Genomic DNA, 19,203 nt, shown 5'->3' with positions numbered 1-19,203 from the left:
ATATATTACGTAGAATCGAGAGACTATACTAGAATTTGTAAATCAATCATTTAATTATTAAAAATTTTGGGTTATTCAAATTTTATTTTATAACTCGACCCGAATTTTATTATAAAATACATATATATACTTTATAATAGAATTCATGATTTTTAATTACAAATATTTTTTTATAAATTTATTTCAAATAAATCAACAAATCTTTAAATACTCGTATATTTTTTGTAAAATGTTGTTTAATTATACATTCTAAATTTAAAAATATTATATATTTACATTTATGATCGTAATATCTTGACATGGATATCCATATATGACCTATCATAAATCATCCAGAAAGAACTAAGAAAAGAGACTCGAATATAAATGGTATGAAAGTCGTGTCCGATACTTAATGCTCCAAATAGTGAAATTAGGTCATATGGGAAGAAAAAAAAGGCAACGCCTTGATTTGTGGCATCCGAAGTTGATATATATATATATATATATATATATATATATATATATATATATATAACGATGACATGAAATGGAGATTCGAATTTGAATCTCCCACATTTCATATCCAAGTTTATCAAATAAATCAAGGGAAATTAGGGTGTTTAATCATCCATTTTTAGTTGAGTTTTTGTTTTGACCACTCAATTATTTAAAAAGAGACTTTAATCACTAAGATTTTAAATTATGTTTATTTAGGCCACTCATATAAATCTGTAATGCGAGCACCAAAATGATGTGTTTAAAATTTTTCTCCATCGTTGTTCGATCATCTCCCGTGAATATTTTTGATATTAACATATGTGTTAGGTATGACTCATCATACCGGTAAAGAGGACAGTGGATGGAGTGAGGGAAGCGAACATCAACTGTCATTGCAAAGAAAGTCTCATAGAGGGGGTTAAAAATATGTGGGTTGGGGGTGCGGGGGCATAGGCCCCACGGTACGGTACATGGTTAATTATGTAATTATGTATCATGTTTTTTTATTATAAATAGAGATGTAACTTTTTTATTATAAATATAGATGTAACTTAAACCTATGTGACATTCGATAAAACTTATAGCGCTGTCTAGGCACCAAGGACGTAATCACATTGCCGAAACTCGTTAAAATTCTTGTGTTCTTTCGTTTTCTTTACTCGATTCTTCGATTCTTCAACAATATGCTACTTTTCTTCATTTGTTTTTTCTTTTCATTTTTTTTAAACCAACAAAACTTAATTCAAACCTTTGATCTATAATTTCTATCATGATATATAATAGTTTTATTATTTTTCTCTATCTTTGCACTATTCTAATTTGAAAGAAGAATTTTAATATTGATAAATAAAAGAGAGTTAAAAAAGCAGAATATGAGAGGAAAGTTCATCTATGTTATTTAAACACTAAATTTGTCAGTACAGAAAATTAGGTATTATTATCAACCAAATTTAAAATATTTTGATGCACTTAAAACATGCCAATTGCCAACTTTACTTCGCTTAATTTGTCCAAAAAGACACCCACAGATTTGCTTAATTTTTGGACAATGGCATGTACTGATTCCTCACCCACAAGAGGGAATTTAAACACCAATCTCAATTTCGATAGAAACAATGCAAAAAATGGCATAATAAATTTACTACTCCAATATTTACAGATTTACCTAATGTTATACACTGGGGAATCAAATATTTACAACAAAAATTGATAAATCTGCTAATACAAAGGAACTGGAAAACGAGGAGACTTTGGTGTCTGTTGTACTTCTTTTACAACCTTAGCTTCTCGAGGAGGTTCACAGGGACAAGGCAATGCTATGAACTTTGGAATATCGTCTCCAGGCATTAGAACCGGAAAGCTTTGGCCCTGGTTCTTCTTTACATCCTGAATTACAACAAAAACTATGTTAAAATCCATTTTCTGACAAGGTTGCTTTTAGTTGTAATGTTGTTTTGAGAGATTTTTTTTTTACTGTGTCGTTAGGCTTGGGTTTGGAGGGGGATGCTTCAATATCAGCAGCTTCGGCGGCGGCGGCGTCGAAAGATCCACGGAGGAATTTGAGCTTGTCCCAGTGGTAGCAGCAGGAGAAGATGCCGCTCAAGCTGAATATGATGAGTAGGAGGAGAGCGGTGCCGAGAGGGAAGCCAAGGGATGGTCTAGATGCATCCATGTGTTGTGGTGGGGAAAGATCTTGACTCTCCATCTTCACATTACAATCTTGACCTTGATGCGGCGGCGGAGGAGGTGTTGCAGATGACGGTGCTCTTGCTTCTACTGTCTTACGTGTGAAAAGAAGAAGGAATGAGGGTGTATGGTTTGCGTTTGGGATATTGAGGGACACATGTATTTAAATAAAAGAGGTAGGGTTTATGATTTTAATATTATGAATGAAAATAAATATAATATTTAATTGAAATTAATTAAATGATGGATCAATACTTGTAGTTATGAAGAAATAAAAGAAAGTAGTATTGTTGAGCTTCACTCGCACTCGAAAAGTTTAAAATTAGGCTCGATTCAACTCGAAAACTCGCGAGTTAAAAATTATCAAGCTTCGCTCGAACTTGAAATATAATATTGAAACTCGACTCGAACTTGAAAAGACTCAAACTCAAAAAAAATTCAAGAGCTCAATTTTGAGGTCAATTCAAGCTCGAACTCAAACTCGAATTTGAACCTACAAAAATCTTTTATTACATTTAATTTTTTTAAAAAAAATTATAATTATCAATAATTTATTTTTAATAATATAATTTTAAAAAATCTAAAATTATAATATAACATTTTTTTAGAGTAATTCGCGAGTTTTTCGAGTCGAGCATTAAGTAGCTCGTTTTAACTCGTTAAGGATTCGAGTCGAGTTCGAGCTCGAGTCGAGTTCATTCGATTCGAGTGTGGATCAAGCTTTGACCAAGTCGATATCGAGTAGCTCGCGATCTGTCTCGTCTCATTTACAAATCTAGTCCTAAGTGTCCCGCACATGGTACGGTAGAGGATGGGGTCGCAACCGCAAAGAGTGCAAAAAAAAAAATGAACATGCTACAAACAATTCACGGATTGAAATCATTGAATTATTTGTGTGCCTTGCAAATTTTATTTAAGTAGGTGAGTACACTATTAGATTCAACAATAAGGTTTCACGGATTGAAATCATTGAATCATTTGTGTGCCTTGCAAATTTTATTCAAGTAGGTGAGTACGCTATTAAATTCAACAATAAGGTTTCACGGATTGAAATCATTGAATCATTTGTGTGCCTTGCAAATTTTATTTAAGTAGGTGAGTACACTATTAGATTCAACAATAAGGTTTTTAAAGTAATCATAAGATTGAGATCTTTGAGATACAATTTGATATTAAATCCTTATTTATTATATGTGTGATTTTCGAACATGGGACTTTATAGAATAACAATAATTCTTTAATCATTAAAATCTTTTAATTTATACTTAATTTAAAATATACAATTTGAATTATTTGAGTAATTCTAATAATTAACAATATTTTTGTGCATAATTTTAATCAAATAAAAAAATAAAAGATGATTCATTTCATATTGAATTGAGTTCGTTTTAATAGACTAACTTCTAACGTAATTACAAGGTAATATTTATACATGTTTTTTCTTAATCATTAATAACGTAAACTTTCTCTACAGACGCAATTATCAAATTCAAAACCTTTAAAAGAAACAAACACTCATTTTTATCACTAAGATACTCAATTTATCTTGGTATTGAATTAAGTTATTTTTACTGTCGTTATAAAAAGATATAAATGTTCTTTACAAGTTTATTTTATTTTCGACGTCATAAAACTTTTGAATTTGCGATCCCCTTTATTGCTTTTGCTTTTTTCGGGATATTTTTATATAATATTGTAAGGAAAAGAGCTGTACGAGTTAGCAAATTCTATGGCTATAGTTTGTACGTAAGCATGGTGTTTGCCCAATGTTTCGTACTTGAACATTTAAGTTTTCCAACTATATTATACTATACTGGCGTTTCTTGTACACTGGAAGCGGTTCCAACAAAATAAAGTACACTGGAAACGTGGCTTTGCTTATCATAAAAATAGTTTTATCTATTGATTTTCAACTCTTTTATTGACTTCACTTATTTACTACAAATCTATCAAACATTAATACTTTAAAAAAAATGAAATCAAAATAATATAAGTTAATAGAGAGAGACATTTGCCCTTTCGAAATTTCAAAAGACGAAATTTGAACCACCCCCAAGAAATAGTGATGGAGACAATTAGGGGTGTTCAAATAATCGAACTAATTCGGTTAATCGACCGAACCAAATTAATTCAGTTAATTCGATTCGATTACCAAATTAGTTCGGTCGGTTAACGGTTAAGAAAATTTTTAGAATTCGATTAACGGTTAATTCGCTTCGAATTCGGTTAATTAACCGAAATTAAATTTTAAATATTAAATATATTATATATAACATATGGGCTCAGCCCAAACCATTTAAAACCCAATTAATAATTTAAGATCCAATAACTTTTAAACCTAAATCAATATTAATTAATTAAAAAATTATATAAAATTTTTATTTTATAATTATATATTATTTAAATTAATTGTAAACTGTTTTTTTAATTAAAAAATATTAAATATATTATATATAACATATGGGCTAAGCCCAAACCATTTAAAACTCAATTAATAATTTAAAATATAATAACATTTAAACCTAAATCAATATTAATTAATTAAAAAATTTAACTGAAAATTTTATTTTATAATTATATATTATTTAAATTAATTATAAACTTTTTTTGAATTAAAAAACATTTAATTTTTATATAAATTAATTTTTTTTTTAAAAATCCGGTTAATTCGAAAATTAATCGAATTAACCAAAATTTATTCGGTTCGGTTAATATTTTCAGGAAAAAATTCGGTTCGATTAACGGTTAAAGAAAAAAAAATTCGGTTAATTCGATTATGGTTAATTCGGTTCGGTTCGATTTTAACCGAACCAACAACCCTAGAGACAATTATATAATAAACCTCCATGGAAAAAATTTATTACATCGTATTTTGTTTTTAAATTGCGTAAAAAATATTTTGTAAAATCTTATTAAACATGCATCTAATTTTTAAAAATGTATTTTATTTAATGATTATGTAAAAATACAAATAAGAGCATTCATATATAATATTAATTATAATACAGAACTAAAAATAGTTTAAAAAATCGAAATTATTTGAGAACATTATCCTTAATTAACAATGTAATTTATAATTTTATTTAATATTTATATGTCCATTTAATATCAATGTTTGAGAATTTTAATTATTTTTTCAATAATGGTGTATCTAATTTTTTTCTTAAGAAAACAATGTAATTTATAATTTTATTTAATATTTATTAATTTTTTGTTTTCTTATACTATTACAGTAGAAACTCTTTAAATTAATACTCGGTAAATTAATAAACTCTCTAAAATAATAAATTTGTCCGGTCCCGACTTGGGCCAATGTAAAAAATTGAAAAAACTCGATAAAATAATAAGATAATAATTTTTCGTGAAATCCCTTTATAATTTTCGGTCCCAAGAAAATCATAAATTAATAAGTCATAGAAACTGAAAAAAAAATATTACAATCTATTAAATATGATTCAATAGTTGTCTGTTTTCCTTTAAAGTTCAAGTCTATTTGGAGCTCATTATTAATTTAACTCATCTCTTGCAACGTAATTCTAAGAGGCATAGGCTAATTTGCCTTTTTGTTTGGTATGTACAGTATAATTACTTAAAAACTCTTTAAATTAATAATTATTAATTTATCGATAAATTAATAACTCTCTAAATTAATAAATTTCTCCGGTCCTGACATTATTAATTTATAGAGTTTTAACGTTTTAAAACTTTAAATTGATATGATGATAAAAATATATTTTGATCCCACAAAAATTCTTAATTCAGCCTGGGCTATTTTTATAAACCTTCGCTACCTCAAATTGCATTAACATAGGGCTAGGCCCATGATAGTGTTTATACCAAGCCAGCTTATGACTCTGTTTCTTTGGATGGGCCTAACGAGTTTGAGAACCCCACAATTTAGCTAAGGCAATTTGGACATGGTGCTAATCAAGTAGCTGATTAGTGGGTTGTTTATCAAGATTAAATATACTTTACACAATATTCAAATAATACGTGAGTTGTTTAAACCATACTGATCTCTTTCCGATTACAGTTGAAAGATGGTTTTACATATATATATGAAGGATGAATCACGCCCTTTCTAGTTTCTTCTACTCCATTTCGGCTATTTAATTTAAGAGAATGAAATGAATTTTGACTTCCAATTCTATATTTTAGCAATTTCATTTTCTGCTTTGAGGTGACAATTTAGGAGGCCCGTAAACGAACCGAACGTTCGATAATATGTTCGTTTATGTGTGTTCATTTATGTTTAGCCCAATCTCTCTAGATCTATTTAAAATATTAAATCCCAATAAATTTTAATATGATATTTATAAATATTTTAAAATTCAATTAGTTTTAAATACAAATAAAAAAATTCAAAACAATTAAATAAAATATAATCCTAAAATTGTTAGGAAAGAAAATGAAATATATTTTCATTTATGTTCGTTTACGCTCATTTATGTTCGTTTACATATGTTCGTTTATGTTCGTTCATTTGTGTTCGTTTATCATTTAAATGAACGAACATGAACGAACACAGACAGACTACATTTCTTAACGAACGAACAAGAACAAGAAATTTTGTGTCCGTTTATGTTCGAGTTCGTTCATTTGTTCGATTCAAGTTAAATGAACGAACATGGACATACCCCGTTCATGTTCGTTTGGTTCGTTTACATGCCTACAATTTAGCATATTAGTTCAAAGCATCATGACTCATATATAAATATTTATCAAATAATCAACCAATTATAATAGGCTTAAAATGTCTTATATATTTAATTTTTTTAAAAGAAAATTAATGTAATTCTTTAATTTATTTTATATTTAATATGATTTTTAAATTGAGGGGAAAAATTAACCCACTAAATAATAATTGTTTTTGAAAAGTAAAAACTTATTTTTACTAGTTAATAAAATTAGATATTGATTCTTATGATATAGATGTGACGATTTATAACGTTAACTCGAAGATCCATGTTATTCATTACCAGTCATTATTTATTATATTAATACTATTTTAAATCATCACATTAATATTATACACCATCGTATAGCATTAAGACATAAATTTTTCCATTCAAGTTGACGAAAAAGGAATCACGTGTATCATGTGTTAAGCCGGCCCCTTTAATGTGTTTGTTCTTCTTATTGGCAATAAATAAATGGAAATGTTGGATTCGAAGCTACTTTGAAACTGCGACATCATGATGTAACCATATCAAATATGCCCCAACATTAAACAAATTAAACTCCACCAACACATTAAATTAAATATGCGTCAAATCCAATCTAAATACTTACCATTTGTTTATTAATCAAATTCATAATTTTAAATATAATAAAATCTTAATGTGCCTTAAAATAATAAATAGATTTGCAATTTCATATGTGCCTTTAAATAAGATATCATTTTCGAATAAGGAGACAACTCACCTACAATAATTTTTTTTCATTTATACATATATAATGTTCTTATTATGTTTTATGGTAACTTTTCACAGAGAAATATGTTCTTTCTATATTGCAATTAGATATGATATAATTATTTTAAATATCATTTATTGTATTATCAATGAAAAAATTCTCACATAAATTTAAAATGAAAATGTTCCTAGTTTTTTATGTTTTCTTTGGTATCGTCAGTCTCTTTTCTCTTTTTTATCATTGTGATCGATGGTGAGATCAGTCTTGGTACTGACCGCCAACTGTCGGTATTCATGGGTTTTCTTTTATTTTATTATAGCATATCTTTATTATTGTTTTTTTAATTTTTAATAACTCTGCCTTTATGACTAGTTTTCATGTCTTTATGGCACGTTTTCGATCATTTAACCGTTGTTTTCGTTTATCTTTTTCTCAATGTTGGATTTGACATCGTCACGACTGATCAAGATGTCACTTATTTGTTATCATGCTGATCTTTCATGCTTTGGACCATCATATTGGATTTAGATACATGATTTACGTTCGTGGATAGTTTTCTCACGCCGCTCGACTCTGGTTTGATGTTTATTTTTATTATGTGTTTATTTTATGTTATAATTGTAAACCTTCATTATAATTTATATATTTTTCTATTTTTAATAACATTAACGACTTCTATTAAAAAAATTATATATTAAAAAATAAGGTGAAGTACACATATGATCCCCACACTATAAGATATTGTTTTGTTGAGTCTCTCAACTATTAAAAATTACAAAATGGTCACCCAACTATTCATTATGTTTCAAACTCATCATTTTCTGTTAAAAAAATAACTATAGTATGAGTTGAACGTTAACTTACAAATTGAGATATGATAAAATTTGATATTATAATTTGAATCGATAATTGTATCTTAGTTAGCATGTTAATGTCCAGCTCAAATGGTTGTTAATTTATTAAAGAAAAAGGACTAGTTTGAAACATAATGAATAAACGGGTGGTCATTTTGTAACTTTTAATAGTTGAGGGACTCAACAAAGCAACTCCCTATAGTCGGGGGATTAGTTTGTAACTTTTTATAATCGGAGAACTTAACATAAAAATATCCTATGGTCGAGGACCATTTGTATATTTTACTCTAAAAATAAATAATTATTATTTTTAAATCTAATAATAGATTAAATACCAATGATTAAACTAAAAAAAATTAAATAAATTTAACAATTATATTCTAGCTAACAATATATAAACCTTAACCCCTAATTGAAGGGATACACCAATGTACTTCAAGGCCTATAAAATTGCCATTTGAAATTATATACTATAAACTGCAATATCTTAAAGGGATCCCAAATCTTAAAAACAAACTACAAAATCTTTAATTCTGGATTGTCCATTCAACTACTGTGATAAAGAAAACACAATAGAAGCCATATTAGAGGGTTTTAAAAATAGATATTATGTAATTAATTTATTAAATTTCAGATTTTTTGGGGCAATTAATCAAACGAATATTGTAGGGTTTTGTCTGGGTCAACCGTGTGGAGGGTGGAACCATCTTTGATCCACACCAACGTCGTGTTTTGATTTTAGGTTCCTAATTAATTTTGCATGCAGCTTATGACTTTGGACCTAGTCATTTAACCTTGATTCTGTAGGGACATGTCCCTTCAGCTTCTTACACGTTTTTGAACCATTCACTGAAATAGGCTTCCTCAGCATCTTCCGTAATAACTTAGCAATTATCAGCAATTTTTGTCTTTATTCAAGCCTAGATATAATATTATTGAAAGCACGAAGATTAAGAGGATCAATATGATATATTATCCCACAAACGGTTATGAATACATCAACAATCTTTCTAAAAGAAGATCTAACTATACGAAACTATTAACCTTTCTTGATTTGTGGAAATATTATGAGGAATGCAACTCAAAATGTCAAGCTATCGTAATATTAGACAAAATTGTATTATAGAAGTAGACGAACAATTGTTTCATAAAAGAAAAGAAAAAACAATGCTTCAAGAATATGCAAAACGAAAGAAATCAAAACGAGGACGTTTTTTTAAATTTAAATCAAAAGAAAAATTATAAAAAAGGGGAAGACAAAAACACTCAAACCGCTGCTAAGGCCTAAGATAGAACTTTGAGAGAGAAAAACTACAAATTCCGTATTAAATGTAGTGAAATATAAAATTTTATAATATGTAATTATGTTGTACAACTAAATATTAAATTGAAATGATAAAGTCTAAAGCGTGGAATTTTCACACTTGCAAGAACGCCATATAGTTGGAAGCGCGTACCTTTATGTATTACCCTAATTATTTCCATTAAAACACTGTTGTTTGCACTCCACAAGGTAAGCTTTCATTTTCAACTTTCATGCCGACTTTCCCCCCTAATTATTGGCAGATTTTTGGAGCTTTCCTGAATAACTAAGCTAAATTTCATGTTCGTCCATCTTAAACTGTTTTTTCAATTACTGGGTCTTTCATTGTTTTTCATCTCCTTTATCTTTGTTTTAATTTGTTTGGTGCCTTTGATTTCTAACATCTTAGGTGTTTTCTTTAATGGAGAATCCCTCGTTTTTCGCACAATATCAAACGATGAACCCTTTCGATGATATGGGTTTCCAGTCTGAAAGCTATTATTTACCCATTAGTGATCAAGCTTTTCATCATCAAGCCGCCGACGACTTCGAGAAGCCGCCATTGAAACAACTCAAGCCCAAGGCTTCTTCTTGTTACTCACCTTCCCATATAATCTCCTTCCACAACTCCAATTCATCTCCGCCGGTTATTTCTCACCAATACTACGGTCTAGACTGTGCTTTGCAACCAGGAATTACAAGGACTCCATTACATGCACAAGAACATGTAATTGCTGAAAGAAAACGACGTGAAAGGATCACCCAGAGCTTCTTATCTCTTTCTGCACTCATTCCTGGCCTAATAAAGGTACAAATTCCAACTCTTTTCATGAAGATCACTGTTATATGCTGATTCTATACGTCTATAAATTGTTGCAGAGAGACAAAATTTCAGTTCTGGGAGACGCTATCGAATACTTGAAGCAACTTCAAGAGCGAGTGGCAACGCTCGAGGAACAAGTTGCTAAGAGAACAGTGGAATCGGTCAAGTTTGTGAAGAAAACCCAATTTGATGCAGATGTTATTGAGACACCTTCATTTGTTGACAGCCAATATCCCGAGATTGAAGTAAGAGTTTCGGACAAAGATGTGCTGATAAGAATCCACTGCGAGACAAACAAAGGGTGCATATCAAGCATCATAAACGAAGTCGAAAAGCTTCATTTGTCGGTGATTAATAGCAATGCCTTCCCCTTGGGACAAGCTGCTCTTGATATTACCATTGTTGCTCGGGTAATTTTTTACAACGTTGTTGCAATTTATATGGCTCTGCAAGTTTAGTGAATATTATTTACAATTCCCTTGACATATTTCATGGTTATTGCAGATGGAATCTGAGTTTTCGATGACATTAAAGGATCTTGTGAAAACCCTACGACAGGGTTTGCTCAAGGTCATGTGATGAACTTGAGAAACCGTATCCACGTTTACTTTTGTATCTTAAGATTTTCTCTAGTTAGTAATGGAACCAGGATGTTGATTTGATGTTGAATTGGTATGTTTGAACAGGGTGATGTAATTGTAAGAAAATGTGATTATTAGTTCAAAATTTTCAAGTGAAACTCTCGATAATAACAACTTTTTTATATTTCAAAATTTTATTGATTAATCTATAGAAAATTAATTCATTTTAATTTTAATGATGTTTTATGGCTTTACTTGTGCTACATATCAGTGTTTTTATGCAAGATTAAGTTTTGATTGGCTAAATGATTTTGGTATATTAATTTTGTATAAGGTTTTTAAGTCTTGATTGGATAATAATTCTTATAGATTGATTTACATCAATTCTTAAAAAAGTTAGGAGGATAGATTGGGATAATATTTTTTTGATAAGTTTCAACTGTATTACCTTAGAAGTAGAAGACTGCTACGAAGTTATAAAGTAAATGGGATCACTAACAAAAATTTCAGGGAATACCCCATGCTATACAAAGCATATTATTTACAATGTCCGAGCAAACCCTAACAACCTGCTTTGTAGCTTCCACTATCCAAGATCTACCCCTAAATAGGCGAAAATTACTCTATTCCCAAACATAATAGATATGAACACACCAAACAAATTTTAATATGAGAACTAACAAGGGCTTCCCCTTCAAACAAGAAGCAGCCCAAACAAGTTCGTTCTCACTATGTAACATCTCTTCTCAAACCACAAAGTCTCAAAACTCCCTCCAAACACAACACGAAAATGGACCAAAAGAGCATATGATAGATATGGATAATTACAAGCTAATATTTGTTCATAAATTTTCTTAGTCATTAACAACACACATACACTTTATAGACTCATCTGTTTGAACATGATGTCTATAAACTAATATTTGTTCAGAATTTTTTGATATATGTATTTCTATCTACATCCACAATGTGTTTTAGTTTTATATTTGTAAATCATGTGAGTTATTCTTCATATTTATTTTGAAGGGTAAATTATGCTACTAATCCCTTTTGTTTTCGGTTTTACCGACTTTAGTCACAAATTTAAAAATTAAGGGTATATGGTCCCACACGTTATTGATATGTTCGATTTTAGTCTCTAACGTTACTGATTCATTTGATTTAAGTTCTTCAACCGTTAACTCTCGTTCGATTTTAGTCCCTCAGCTATGTCATATTTTTATTAAGGGTTAACGGCAGAGGGACTTAAACCATACAAGCTGATAATGTTAGGGGCCATTTACTCTTAATTTTTAAATTGGTGACTAAAGTCGGACATATCCTAAACAAACGTGACTATTCGTATAGTTTACCTTTATTTTAGTCTAAACCCCACTATATCAAGCAACCACATGACGACTTTGATGTACAAGGACATTTGAACTAGTAAAATTAAGGACCACAAAGTCATCTTTTGGCTCCTTTGTTTTTTTTTTTTTCCTTCTTTCTTTTGGCACAAGTTGGTAGAATTAGAGATGCACATAGACATTTATGTTAGATAGTGAACTTTAAAAATTTTAAAAGGAAATGAATTTATAAAATTTTAAAAGGAAATGAATTTATAAAATATAAGGGTATAAAAGTATATTTTTAATAAAAAAATATATAAAAAATTAAAATATATGATATTTTAAATTTTCAGTACTATTACTTCACCCTTGTTCCATCCCTGGGTGGAAGTTTCGTAGGGTTTTGTTTCCGAAATGAGCATTGAGCATCCAACATTTTCAACGTAATCATTTCTTCCACACTTTTCAAAAAGCATGTACGGTTGTACCTTTATTTCTTTCATTATTTTATGTTTTCTTCTTTTTCCTCTTCAATCTAGTTTGAATCCTATAATTCATTTAAACCGTGTTTAATATATCTAATCTTATATTAAAATAAATTTAAAACAAAAATTACAAAGTTTACACAAAATGAGACTTTAATCCAAAATATCTAAGTTCTCAAGACTTACTTGTACTTATTATCAATAATAAGTCTAATTTTATAAAATTTACATAATCTTTAATTTGAATTATGATATTATGAATAAAATATAAGTTGGACAGAAAGTTTCGTTCCATAATATATTTCTATAATATACAATCTAAAATAGTTAATCAATTATCATATGTATAATATTCTATTTGAAATAATTAATTAATAAATTAGATGCAAGTTCTTATAAAAAAAAATGTTAAAAGAAACCATGGGGCTGGAATCCAAGAAGAGACCTACAGTGATCGGGGTAATCTCGGTAATGGCTCTTAATTGCAATATCTTTGGGTTTGAAATCAATTACTTTTTGGATGCATAATACTCGTTCTTCTCTACTGATTTCGATGATTCTCTATTATTTACCTTAATAAATTTCAGATAAATGAAAAAAGTAAAAGTAAAAATGAAGATTTAATTATAAACTATAATGAAAAGGGTAAGTGTTCCGGTCGTCAAATCAATTAAAAAAAAGAAGAAGATGAAGCAACAGGTAGCGCTTGCGGTAGTGACGATGAGGGCAGCTAAGGCTGTAAATGAGACGAGACAGATCGCGAGCTATTCGAGTCTTGAGATCGACTCGATCAAGGCTCGATAAATACTCGGATCGAATGGTTTCAACTTGAGCTCGAGCTCAACTCGAATTCTTAACGAGCTGAACTGAGTTACTCGATATTCGACTCGAAAAGCTCGTGAGCAGCTCGAAAATATAATATATTAAGATTTTATTTTAAAAAATAAATTAATAATAATATTTATATTTATGTATTGATTTTTTAAAAAAATATAGCAAGATTTCATGTATTTAAGGTTCGTGTTCGAGTTTGAGGCTTCAATCAAGTTAAGTTTAAGATTTTTTTTTTCATTTCGAGCCTTTTCGAGCTGTTCACGAGCTTCAGTTCAGGATTTCGAGTTCGAGTCGAGCTTGAAAATTTTAAGCTCGCGAGTTTTCGAGTCGAATCGAGCTTCATTTCAGAGTTTTTGAGTCGAGTCGAGCTCAGCAATACTCGAGCTCGACTCGACTCGTTTACACCCCTAATGGCAGCAGCCGTTATGGCGGTGGTGGCTCTTGTGAAACAATATTTGAAGGCTAAACATGATCAACAATGGGGCTGATGCCAATGGATTGTGCATAAATCTGCATATTTTGAAATCTGAAATTGTTATACTCACTATTATCTTACTCAGCACAAGATTCCTCTTTACTTGATTCAGTCCATATATATTTACTAATAATATTATTATATGACATAAAAAATAACAACTTAATCTTCAAAAATTGTTGAATCATACAAAACATAAAACTTAATTATAAAATTTTACTAATATCTATTTATAAGGATAATTGATTAAAAAAACTTAAATAGCACGAAATTTATTTAAATTATATTTAGTACATTATGTCAATATAAAATATATTATTATATTTGATACTTTTTCGGAAATTTAACTGAATTTGGATTAAAATCTATGATAAACTACGCATTTAATATCTAAACTAGTTTTGATTCGTTTTAATACCTGAAATTTTAAAAATTTCAAAATCATACCTAAAGTGTATTTTTTGTTTCATTTTTAGTATCAAAACTTAAGTGTTGAAAAAATTGAAAGTTTAGATACCAAAACATTTAGTACTAAACCATACTTAAGTTTTTTTAAAATGAAAGTTTAAGCATTGAAACAGACCAAAATTGATAGGTTAGTGACTAAATGCGTTAAGTTTTTAACGATGGGATGCTAAAATAAAACAAAAACTAAACGTTAGGTATAATTTTGAAAAAATTAAAAGTTTAGGTACTAAAACAGATCAAACTGATAGTTTAGGTATTAAATGCGTAATTTACCCTAACTCTAATATTAACAAAACCTGACAACGGATTATTTAAATGAATGAATACGTGTGTTTGTTGATGACAAAAAATAATATATATAGCAAGAGAGAATGCTGAGGATCCATGAATTTTGGGCAGTCGTGTGCATCAGTTTTTTACTGTAAATTAGTTAATTTTTTTTCTCTCATTGTCTGTTGGATTTTGCAACAAAAACATTCCCATTAAGCTTTGGAGTTTGGAGTTTTTTTAGGTGATGGTGCCCCATCTTCCCCCGTGACTCTTACCCCATTTCCACCTTATTATTCTTTCCCAAGGTTTCACTTTTATAGATACAGACTTCTCTAATTGGATAACAGTTAAAATATGTAAATTTAAAGGGTTATCAAAATCAATTACCTTAAATATAAAGAAAAATTGAAAGCTTATCTTATATCAATATATATATATATATAATAATTCTCAGTGATATATAATGCATAAAATACTTGCACAATTTGTATTTGATTTAACCAGAAGAATTCGGACCTGCAAACGTATGGAAGTTGTCCTTGTTATGTAATGTCTGATCAAAAGGACAACGATATAAATGCAATGCTATTGAGATATCTCATCAACTTTCCTGCTTTATTCACTTAAAATAAAACAATATCTTATTTAGCTTGGATAATCTGCAACTGAGGCTTCAGATAATCAGCAGAGTTCATCGCCGCCGTTGATATTTTGCTCTGTCCCAGATTTTGTTTTGTTGATAACACCACATTTCAGATAATAATTACTAGTAAAATCTCAACATTCTGACAGTCCGTTGAATATGTAATTCTCTTACAAACACAGATTTACAGGGTTCAAAGACAGGTGTTCAACAACCTAAGATTCTGTTCCGGAAACTATGATAAATGTTCAGGGATTGAAGATGAAGTTGCCACATTTGCATTTCCAGCTCAAGGGCTTGTAATTAGAGTTGTAGCCTCCGCCTTTTCTTCCAAGAGCAACATCAGAGTTAGACGTTGAAGAATGGTCGTTTCCGTTTCTGATCTGGGGACTCGTTGGCACTTGAATGGCTTCACAGTGCCCGCAAGAACTGCATCTTCCTTCGCATCGTGGCGGCCTCGAACCTATCTGACCTCTCAACAACGTCGCCTTCTCTTCATTTATTGTCTATATCCAAATTTCACAACACAAATTCAGAAAACAATCCAAGCATAGTTTTTTTTTCAAGGAAAATTTGACTAAGCTCACCTTGGAAAAGCTGTTTGCAGATGTGAGTTTTGGTTTACCTGCAGTGAAAACAAGTCGGGAATCAAAGGGAAAAACACTTGAAAAATGTTGAAAATATATGAAATAGAGTGATGAATACCTTCAGCTTTGTAACTCACATGGGTTGTGGTTAAAATCATGAGAAAAACAAGGAAAATAAAGCTAGGTCTCTGGGAAAATACGAAGAAACTGTGTATGCAAACCATTTTTGTTTTTGATGGAAAGAATAACAAAAGGAGATGAACTAAATAGCAGAAGGAAGATATGAATACTAAAGCTACATGAAAGAGACTTGATACGGATATCGTAATTGAAATTTTACATATTATAGAACAAGAGGGTGGTTTGAGTGAATGAATTGAAAGCACAAACTATGAAGGAAATGTCGCTCTCTGATGAAATGATGGGACGTGGAAGGAGGCAAATGAGTTGTGCAGAAACCAGAGGAAAAAGAAAGAAACGGAAAGAAGGCAGAACAGCATTGAATGAACCTTATATATTATTAACGTGGGTCTGGAGCCATCTCGAACACCCACTTCCAGCCTTTATATTTTGCTGTTAAAAGTTGGAATGGTTTTGTGATTCCTTGTGTGCCGACACTTCCACCATATCTTTTGCACTTTTTCTTTCTTCATTCACGGAGAAAAGCTCATATAGGAAGAACCACATAATAATGGCTAAATCAACGAGAAAATGTTGTTGGAAAAAAAATTTCACGAGGTAAAGCGTTCCAATAATTAATTGTTGAGATAAGGTGAAATCTACAGTTCGAACATATGTCGTCAAGCGCTCCTGACGACCAAGGAGGTCGCCATGTTGTCTCTGCGAACTGTGGTGAGCTACTGCATTACCTATATCGGTAATTAAGCTTTTTCCCGAAACCCCAGTTTGGTCGTCGGGATCACATGGCGACCTATAAGGTCGCCCGACATACATGGCGACCTCAATTTCAGCCTAGTTAAAAGTCTAATTACCGATGTAGGTAATCGTTGTTACTTAGGGAAATTTAGGTAATCGCATGAAAGCCTAATTACCTATGTAGGTAATATTTATTACTTAGCTTCAGTGTGTTGGGACGTGCATGACACATGCAAAATCTCTCGTAGCTCGCAGGGAAGAAATGACGACCTTGTAGGTCGCCCGGATGACATGGCGACCTACGACCAAATTTCACCCTATTTGAGCAATTAATCTGAAGAATACATTATCTCGTGAATTAATTTCGAGAACATTATCTCGAAAGTTTGCGGATAATCTTAGTTAATAAATATGGCTTGGACTTTCAATCATATGTTAATGATTACTTTATAATTACTAAACTACTTTTCATCTTCTATAACTGATATCATAGTTAATGATTATTTAAAATTATTTAAAAATACTTCAAATAAATTTAAAATTTTTAACTTTAATATTATAAATAAATTAAATTAAATTTAAGGTTGATTATTTTATAATATTTAATTTAAATAAATATTAATAGATATAGTATCTGTATAAAAATATTAATTAATAGCTTATATTTTACTTGGCAAAACCATGTGATTTTTTTTCTCTAATTTTGGGGATGATGATCAATTAATTAGAGAATATCAATGTTGTATAATGCAAGTGAAGTTATCGACAGTTAAATCGATTTTGATAAGTTGTCATAGTATTGATAACTTTGATCTAATTTTTATTTTTGCATTTTAGGATCAAATAAAATTAAAATAAAAGACCAAAGTGAAATTTTATTGAAAATTGGTATAATAAATAAAATGATGAGTTTAAGGAAGGCGTCTAACGATTTAATTCACTTAAAGCTGATTTTTTTATTAAAAAAAATCTATTTTAGTCCCTCCACTTTTATTTCTCTATAGTTTGGTTCCAAATGAAAAAAAAATATGGAGCAAAGTCGCCCGTAAATATTGATGAATTCCATGTATTTATATTATTCATGATATTTACGTTTATAATGAATTATTTTATTATTTATTTCTCTTATTAGTTAGGATATACAAAATTAAACCATACTAAATTTCATATGTCATACATATATTATTTTATATTGATCTCATGTTGTTATTTTTTCCTGTAAATTATTAACATATATAATTAATTTATTATAATGGGAATAACTAATTTACAAAGTTTTAGTTGTTGAAAATAGAATTGAATATATTGCTGTTAGATTATTGTCTTGGTTTAAATTACATGTTAGAATTTTAGCCTGTTAAGTAAAACGCACCTTGTTTATATTAAAACGGCATTCACCATCATAATTGAATTATCTTGTTTATTTTGTTAAAATATTTTATAAAAAATTAATTTTGATTTCACGAGTGTCTAAAATTTGAAATTTAATTTCATATCTAATCAAAACAACATGATAAAAACACACACACACAATCTCATATTTTCCAATTTCTTCTTTTTTTCCAAATCCATTTTCACTAACCATCTAAATTTATATGAAAAATTTATTCATAGAATCCTTAGTGACGGGGATGAACTGAAGTAAGGCGGCTGAGGATAGTCGCCCTTTTAAAAATTTTAAATTAATACATATTTTAGATTTTTTTTACATTTTTAATTAATAATATGTTTTCACCCTTAAAATGTTATAAGTGATCTACTCCGACAATTTTAAAAATTGTCTTCTTAACATAAAATCTTGAATCCATGCTCAGGGAATAAATCATTGAACATAAAATTGGATATGCAAATTGCAAAGGATGTTCTGAATGTCCGGTTTCGATTATTAGTGAATTGGGTTCACGCATACAGTAAAACCCAAGAATTGGTCCACTATTGAGTATGCCCAAAGCCCATGCCTAACATTTTCCTTTCCAAATATAAATATTTTATTTAGGGTAGAAAGATATAAATAATATTTTAATGCGTATGTTTTATTTAGGGATGAGCATGGGTTGGGTTTCAGCCAATCCGACTCAATAAGAAAATTTTATAT

At 29.6% G+C, this 19,203-nt stretch overlaps 3 protein-coding genes across 3 annotated transcripts; 1 reads left to right on the top strand and 2 right to left on the bottom strand.

Moving 5' to 3' along the window:
* Positions 1-1,563: 1,563 nt before the first annotated feature.
* LOC120136047 (uncharacterized protein At5g65660-like) lies at positions 1,564-2,290 on the bottom strand. Its single transcript, XM_039152163.1, has 2 exons — positions 1,955-2,290; positions 1,564-1,866 (listed from the first exon to the last, which is right to left on the bottom strand). Exons 1-2 carry the CDS (start codon positions 2,183-2,185, stop codon positions 1,699-1,701), a joined length of 399 nt encoding a protein of 132 aa, XP_039008094.1. The 5' UTR covers positions 2,186-2,290; the 3' UTR covers positions 1,564-1,698.
* Positions 2,291-10,160: 7,870 nt separating this feature from the next.
* Positions 10,161-11,244, top strand: LOC120136068 (transcription factor bHLH25-like). Its single transcript, XM_039152184.1, has 3 exons — positions 10,161-10,546; positions 10,618-10,971; positions 11,066-11,244. The coding sequence occupies exons 1-3, from the start codon at positions 10,196-10,198 to the stop codon at positions 11,138-11,140; spliced, it is 780 nt and encodes a 259-aa protein (XP_039008115.1). The 5' UTR covers positions 10,161-10,195; the 3' UTR covers positions 11,141-11,244.
* A 4,583-nt stretch (positions 11,245-15,827) lies between these two features.
* Positions 15,828-16,538, bottom strand: LOC120136076 (EPIDERMAL PATTERNING FACTOR-like protein 2). The gene is made up of 3 exons (XM_039152187.1): positions 16,351-16,538; positions 16,233-16,270; positions 15,828-16,151 (listed from the first exon to the last, which is right to left on the bottom strand). The coding sequence occupies exons 1-3, from the start codon at positions 16,454-16,456 to the stop codon at positions 15,894-15,896; spliced, it is 402 nt and encodes a 133-aa protein (XP_039008118.1). The 5' UTR covers positions 16,457-16,538; the 3' UTR covers positions 15,828-15,893.
* Positions 16,539-19,203: the final 2,665 nt, after the last annotated feature.

This window comes from Hibiscus syriacus, unplaced genomic scaffold (genome assembly GCF_006381635.1).
Source record: "Hibiscus syriacus cultivar Baekdansim isolate YM2019G1 unplaced genomic scaffold, ASM638163v2 tig00110621_pilon, whole genome shotgun sequence".
Lineage (NCBI taxonomy): Eukaryota > Viridiplantae > Streptophyta > Magnoliopsida > Malvales > Malvaceae > Hibiscus > Hibiscus syriacus.
Note: the sequence above shows the minus strand (reverse complement) of the source record. Positions and strands in the feature narration are given on the sequence as shown.

Coding starts and splice junctions, on each gene's coding strand:
- LOC120136068 (XM_039152184.1), top strand. CDS start 10,196: ATGAACCCTTTCGATGATATGGGTTTCCAGTCTGAAAGCTATTATTTA. Junction 10,547..10,617: donor TCATTCCTGGCCTAATAAAG/GTACAAATTCCA, acceptor AAATTGTTGCAG/AGAGACAAAATTTCAGTTCT. Junction 10,972..11,065: donor ATATTACCATTGTTGCTCGG/GTAATTTTTTAC, acceptor TGGTTATTGCAG/ATGGAATCTGAGTTTTCGAT.
- LOC120136076 (XM_039152187.1), bottom strand. CDS start 16,456: ATGGTTTGCATACACAGTTTCTTCGTATTTTCCCAGAGACCTAGCTTT. Junction 16,271..16,350: donor TGTGAGTTACAAAGCTGAAG/GTATTCATCACT, acceptor TTTTCACTGCAG/GTAAACCAAAACTCACATCT. Junction 16,152..16,232: donor CTGCAAACAGCTTTTCCAAG/GTGAGCTTAGTC, acceptor ATTTGGATATAG/ACAATAAATGAAGAGAAGGC.
- LOC120136047 (XM_039152163.1), bottom strand. CDS start 2,185: ATGGAGAGTCAAGATCTTTCCCCACCACAACACATGGATGCATCTAGA. Junction 1,867..1,954: donor AACCCAAGCCTAACGACACA/GTAAAAAAAAAA, acceptor GTTGTAATTCAG/GATGTAAAGAAGAACCAGGG.